Raw genomic sequence first — 7,451 nt, 5'->3', positions numbered from 1 at the left:
ATAGCACTGGGCTCATTCAAGAGGCGAAAGCCTGTGGCAAACTTACATCTCAAGCAATCAGGCTGTAATTGCATGTTTGCTTACAACAACAGCAATAATGACTGGATAATTATTATGCATGAAAAGATTTCTTCTTAAAGCTTTGTGTTTATTCAACAAACCATTTCTTCTTTTATCAAGCAGACACCTTCACCCTTCACCAAGAACATTTTATCCCCCTGATAAGCGTGAATAAATGTTCTGTATAACCGTCGAACTTGTAATATTAAGACTGTGACCCTTGAAGAATAAACAAACAAAAAAAAAACGCTTTATTGAGAGATTTCATCTTTACGCTGGTAATGTAATGCATGCTGTTCCTCAGAGAGAGCTATGTTACACGTTCTGTTTGGGAACGCATCAGATAATCTGATTTCACATCACCATGCACCATGTAAGAATCCGTGCTGACACGAGGAGCAGGTTCAATTTTATAACTTTTTAAGACAACACCTCGCTTCTTTCCAACTTTAGTTTTAAAAGCAGGAGCTAACATTGAGAGAAAGCAGTCTCCATCTTAGTACTGCCAGGACAAAATATGATTAAATATATCTCCTCTTGTAGGAAAAATCTCAACCTTAAATAAGATTAACTGACTCGTCAACTGAAATCTCATTTTAGAAAATAGTTTTTACTCCATCACAGGTTCAACACTTAAATGTATATTTTACTGAAGCACTGAACCAGCGATGGAGTAAAAACAGCTATTTTATAAAATAAGGTTTCATTGAGATTTGACTGATTCAATAGCTTTAATGTTACTGGTGCAACTTTACTTTTAGAGTAAGTTGAGCATATAAAAACATATTAAAGGTATACACGACAATCTTTTTTTTTTTTTTTTCGGGTGGATCATTTAAATAGTGGTCCTCCTAAATGTCAATCATTGTGGTGATATGTTTACAGCTTCCCTATGTGCTTGTTCCGTTAGCTGTCTTTTTCTGTGCATGCGCCCTTGTAGGTGCCAGGTCTCCCTCGAAAAAGAGATTTTATCTCAAGGGACTTCCTGGTAAAATAAAGGTTAAATAAAAAATAAAAATAAGTGTATATCTGCGGTAAGCTACAGTTTTAGACAGTCTTTGCAGCTCACCTTTCTCACCGCAGTTCGTTGAAAATGGCAGAGGCCCGTAAGAGAAAAAGTGTCTACCAAGTGTATGAGAAGAAAAGAAGATAAGTCTGATGCTTCTGCTGCAGAGAGTAGCTTTGCTATATTTGCTGTTATAAGTGGGTAAAAAGTCATTTTAAAATGTTTTTAAATGAGAAAATCCAGCTGAAAACTTTATCTGTGCAGTCAGTTCATCATGATTAACCTACCGTCAAATATTATTTCACTGTCGGAGCCGCTCAGACCCCCGTACACTGGCGGTGCTCTGTTGATTGGTATCCCCTTCAACAGCAGACTCTGGCATGGTTTCTTCTTCTGGGTTTTCCGCTGCTTTCCGCGACGGCTGGAAGGCGGTTTTCATGTACGTAATCCAAACTGCAGGCACAAGGATATTAAAAGCGAACATATTTTGCCGGTAGGTTTTAACATTTTAAATTAATTTAAGGCGTTAAATGTGATCATAGGTGTGATCATAGTTCTCTGCATCAGCAGCGCTGTGTCTGACTCCCTGCCAGCTCCCAGTTCAGCTTCTCTGATTGGCTGATGTGGCGCGTTAAGTAGCAAAAGTTAAATTTTTGCTAGTAGGAAAAAAGCAGCACGTGTATGACGTCATCACCACACCGCACTGGAGAAGTTACAGGCAGCCTGGGCAACATGCAGCTACGCTCTACTCCTTATATTCATTCGGCTAGCTAATCTGAATCGTTTAATTCCATTTTGAGAGATCATCTGTGGTAGCAGCACTAGACATCTTCCAGGGATGTGAGTAAAACTAGCAGCAGTTCAGCGGACAGGATGAATGAACGGTAGCCGGCGCGGGCGGATGATTTCATACACACTCCGCTTGGTTTTTAAAAAATAGAACTACAAAAAATATAACCGCGGATGTCTGGGGGACAGTGATTCCCCTACATGTTATGTATGCTGGCGTACCATAAATGATAATTTTGAACAGTTTAGTTTGTGTCTTCAAGTCGTTGCCCATAGGAAGACGTTACTTGGATATAACCTAACCAAATATCTTCAGAACAGCTCCAAATGACCCAACAATCATATGGGTGATTAGAACATGATGTAATAACATAAAATCAAGGGCCAAATGTAAAAAAAAAAAAACAGTATTACCCTTTAACAGGCAGGTAATATTAGAGTTGAACAAGCACATACAAGAATAACCAAAAGTAATCCTAACACATCCTTGCAGACCAATAGAAATGTATTTTGCGCCTCAGACCATTCACAAAAATGCTTGTAAAAATAATGGAACAAAATTCACTCCATATAAACTAATATTACATATCTATTTCCTTAGGTTATTATTATTTTTTCATTGATTCTAATGGAGAAATTGCATATTTATCGGCTATAATAGTTTTGGATTTGTAAGACCATTTGAGGAAACTTTAAAAAATGTTGGAAAATAAGGAATTATTAATTATGTTAATGATATTATTTGGTCTTTGGATTTTACTTTAGTATCTTTTACATTTTATTTGTTTTCAATCATATTATCTTTTCACATCTTTTTTTTTAATAGCCTATATGTTGGATGTAGAATATTTTATTAATGCGAAACAGTCCTTTATCTACGTTCCTCCCCTTAGCAAAAAGTTGTATATTTGAAGTAAATTCTATTAAGAATACTTAAGTATAACTTTAGAAAATGTACCGAACAATGTAATTTTAGTGTACTTGAAGTAATACTGAAATCTTCAAACTAAATTGGGACATTTTTAAGCTTTAGTTAACAATAAAGTAAACAATAATATAGTCAAGTACACTTGTCTATACTATTGTTAAGTATATAAAATGTAGTTTAGAATAAGTAAACTCTAAGTGTACTCTAAGTGTGAAATTAGTGCACTTTTAGTATACTTTAATTAACTACTTTTAGATAATATTTCCATAGATACTATTTAGGATTCCCCCCCTTCTTTGTGTGCATGTGTGTGAAATGAGATCATAACATCTTGGCATGTGTCGCCAGCGCCGTTACGTAGTCAGACTGTTTACTCAGCTCCCTCTTGTCTCTTCTTTGGAGGCAGGAATGTAAATCTAGAGGGATTAGTTGGAGGGCAATGGGCTGTGGAGCCCTCAGCAGCTCTCCAAAGGGTCTGTCTCACTGCGTAAAGTTAAGAAGCGCGTTTCCGGGCGCGCGGCTCACTCATCCCGCAGCCTCTGAGCGCGTCACCTCTGCGGGACACTTGACTACGACATTTTCAATAGCTTAGGTCCTTGACACATGAAAGGAGTGACGTCTGTCGGATGTGAAGAGTTACTTTATCAGGCCATCTGTCCGGAGCGCCATGAGGGACATGGCTCAGATTAATGGAGTGACTCTTTTACCGTTTGGGGCCATCTGTGCTGTTTTCTTGTGGGAATCTGGTGCCAGCTCCATCAGGACGACGATTTCAGTGGATACATCAAGGTAAAAGGGCGACAAGTTATCTTTTTCATTTTTTTTTGTATCATTATTATTATTATTCTACTTTGATATCACATGTTTCCGGTGTATGACATTAAAATCTGGCAGCGTTCTTGGTTGAACAGCCTTAACTTTATTAAATCTAAATTCAAAACCAGTTTTCAACAGTGTGTCTAGTGCGCAGAGATACAGTTCTGTAATACAATTTAGACTGTGGGTTTTATTGGTTTGTGCGAGCAAGCTGTCAAAAGTGGAGTTCCTTGGAAGAACCACTGCGGCGCATCTGATTTCCAGAGAGACGCAGAGAGCTGGAACCGCTGAGCAGGCAGCCAAATGTTGCCTCTGCTTAGACATAACATGACGGATGTTATTCAGGTGCCCGGTGAGAGCAGGTCAGGAGGTGAGGAGGTGCATGTCAGTCAGATGCAAACCGCGAAACATCAGATTAAATCACTAATGCCTTACTGACAGAAATCTGGTGGGAATTTAAGGAAATTTGCTTTTTTTTTCTTCCCACAAACACAAATAAGAAACTTTAACATCTGTTTCCAGATCCAAATCACTTTGAGCCTTAAAATTTCACAAAAATATAATATATTCTATTGCCAACATGATAGAATACTGAACAGAGGCCGCTGCTTTTAGTATGGAGTGAAATTTGCTCCACTATTGTTACAAAAAAGGAGTACGTTTTGTAAACCGAAATAAAAGAAAAAAGTTTTTATTTGTCGCTTTGCTGTTTTCTCAATTAATTTTTTCCAACACACTTTTTTTAATCTTATTTTTTCATTTTATGTTTTCAAATTTGCTCCCATTTTTTTTTTTTTTTATTTTATATTTTTTTCGCTTTGTTTCCTCAAATTTCTGTGTGTCAGATTTCGTTTTAAAAATTGCATTTTTTTCTAAATGTATTTTACAGATCACATTATTTTTAATGTCTTCTGGGGTTACCTTTAAAATAAGCATTTCTAATGACCAGCATGGCCATTTGCAGATACATTTTTATTGGTCAATTAGCAAGTCAAGAGCAAGTGTTTGAATTGGGCTTCAATTAAAGTGGCTCGGTGTGTTCCAGGTGAACAGAGCTTTGTCTGGAATGTGGACGAGAGTTTAGGATGTTCTGATGGGCAGGGTTAAGATTATGAATTTCAGTTGCGTTATGCAACTTATTGATGAAAAATATGTAATGAAACAATTATAAAATTAACTTTCCTTTGAACCTTCCATACTGTATCGATGAAGTGTCTCACAGTCGGTTCTGTTTTCATATTATTTATCTAATTTATTAATAATATTTCTACCCACAATCAGCAATTAGCCTTTTAATACAACTAGATTTTACAACACAAAAGTATTAATCAGTCGGTCAAGCATGGCTTAATATTGATCTAAAAAAGCCTGTTAAGCTTTTTATGAACAAATACTTGAAAAAAATATATACCATTGATTCCTTGTACAAGTTTGTGTTACATATATACATATATTGAAAAAATAAAGAGAAATTGAAGGGTTGGGGAATGTTGAAGTGTTAAAAGTTAGATCCAATCAACTATCTGTTCACCTGATAGGAGGGCGTTTTCCCATCATGCACTCTGCAGTGCAGCTGCCGCAGATGCTTATGATTAGCTGTGACGCCTGCATCAGTTTTAGTTGTTCACGTTCTCCAGACATCAGACACAGACGGGATTAAGTTGGACAGAGATCCAACCGTTGTTCACCACGCACAGACCAACACTGACCAGATCTGTGCAGGTCTAGCTCATGTCAAACGCAACTACATAGTTGCTGAGTTCAAATTCAGGGGCTGCGTCCTCCGAAGGCCAGATTCGTCAGCCGATAACGTTATAGCGCGCCGCGGAGGCCTGATCCGATTGGACGATTCATTGTTATTCGGCCAAGAAATGCAGCCTTCTTTTTTCGCGTTTTGAAGGATGGGTCTGATGTATCCTAGGTAGCCTTGGGTATCCCATGATTCATTGCGAGTCCAAGCAAACCAGCTGCTCGGTAATCAGAGGACAAAGGTAAATGCCACCGAACAGTGGTGAATATTGGTGCATCTCCTATATCTTGGCAGTGTGTGGATTCTAAATATGATATTCCACAACGGTACTACTGCTGAAACTCCTTGAAAATGTTGTTAGCGCCCAGAACAGTACTGAGAAGTCTGGCATCCATTTTTTGCCTACTTTGTGTGTCAATTTTTACGGTTGCTAGGCAACAGAGGGTATGGGCAGTGAAAGCCGGAGAAGGCTGGAGCTGTTTAATCTTGCGCTGCAAGCTGGATTGTCACGAGATCTGAGTTTTCAGTCTCACAACAAATCCATCTTGAAAGATTCCCGCTTATATGTCCATCTTGTAAAAAACAGCGAGTCGGACCAATGACACCCTGGCAGTGTTTTTTGGGGCGGGTCATGCGCTTTGCCGGGGGCATTAGAACCTGTTTCAATTCACAGCCAAAACTCTTCCGACATTATTTTCCCTGACGTCGAAGAATCCAGTCCAGATAGACCAAGTTCTTGGAGGATGCAGGCTGTGAAATCGAAGACGCCCAAAGTGATCTGTAAAATACAATTTGTAAAAAATGTTAAAACTCAATCTAAAAAACAGACATTTGAAAAAAAAGTATATCTGTAAACCAAACATTGAAAAGATTAAAACTTGAAATAAAAAAATTTGTAAAAAAAAAAAAATCTTTTGAAAAACTAAAGTATGAAAATAGAGTTGAGGAAAAAATAACACAATCTGAGAAAACAGCAAAGCTTTTTTTTTTGATAATATGTTTATTTGTTTCATTTCTCAATTGACTATTTTTATTTCAATTTACAAAATGTGTTTTTTCAAATATCCATTTAAAAAACTTGTCCTTTGCTTACAGCAGTAATGGAACATAATTCACTCCATAATCTCAGGGGTCTGTCAGAGAACATTACAAAACAAAAACCAGAGATACTGAGGGAAACACCAGAAAGTCATAGATAAAGACATGGAGAAGTACAAGAAGGAAACATTAGTAAAACATTTTCCTAGGCATTGAAAACTTCACAGGGAAAATTTTAATCTATCATCTGAGCATAAAAATCTATGGCATGCCAAGACATGGATGCATCAACCTAAACTACGTGAAGTGGAATGCTATATTAATCATAGATGTAGCCAAGAAACCACCAAAGGAAATGCAGGGATCCACAGCTAAAGAAAGCAACATGAAGTCCTTGTACAAGCAATCTAGGAAACACGCAAAATGTATAAATCAAAGAAACCGTCTCAGCTCCTATGAGGCCAATAATCAACTTTTTGGCCAACATGCAAAATGCTGTTTGAAAATGTAAATACGCTTTTAGGAAGCAGCAGAGTCTTGGCGGCATCATGCTGTGGAAAATGCTTTCCAACAGCAGGGATCGTAAAACAGTGTTTAAAAAACATGATTAATATAAAAACAAAGATTTTCAAGAACTTCAAGGGGGGACCTCTATACATGGAAACACTTGTCAGGATTAAGTGATTCTCAATGACGTGACCAGAGCTCAGTTTGCACCTCTGTCCTAGTATGAATTTTGCTCTTTGAGGGGTTAGATGCTGTATCAGAATATTCTGACTGACATGATTACATGACTTATGTGACTATAAATGGCACAGGTCGATTATTTTTTGTTTTTTGGGATTGAATGTCATCATCATCATCATCATCCATATAATCAATATATTTTACATGTTTTACAGATCTCTTCGGTTTAAACAACATAAAAAGCGCACACTTGACCTATAAAAATGTTGTTAACGTCCATGGAGACCAATAGAAATGCATCTTAGCTCATCACTAGAGAGGAAAGCACTTCTGTATATACGTATATATATATATATATATATATATATATATATATA

General features: G+C 37.2%; 1 protein-coding gene across 1 annotated transcript in view; it reads left to right on the top strand.

The window, feature by feature from the left end:
- Window positions 1–3,195: 3,195 nt before the first annotated feature.
- Window positions 3,196–7,451, top strand: part of LOC107104219 (collagen and calcium-binding EGF domain-containing protein 1-like) — a gene marked incomplete at its 3' end in the record, with an annotated part of 62,439 nt that continues 58,183 nt past the window's right edge. Inside the window, exon 1 of the mRNA XM_015404164.1 lies at window positions 3,196–3,572. Within this exon, the coding sequence (XP_015259650.1) occupies window positions 3,451–3,572 (122 nt within the window). The remainder of the gene's footprint in view (window positions 3,573–7,451) is intronic.

Source organism: Cyprinodon variegatus, unplaced genomic scaffold (assembly GCF_000732505.1).
Source record: "Cyprinodon variegatus isolate N-32 unplaced genomic scaffold, C_variegatus-1.0 Scaffold1655, whole genome shotgun sequence".
Classification (NCBI taxonomy): domain Eukaryota; kingdom Metazoa; phylum Chordata; class Actinopteri; order Cyprinodontiformes; family Cyprinodontidae; genus Cyprinodon; species Cyprinodon variegatus.
The sequence above is the reverse complement of the archived record's forward strand: the minus strand, read 5'-3'. Positions and strand labels throughout refer to the sequence as shown.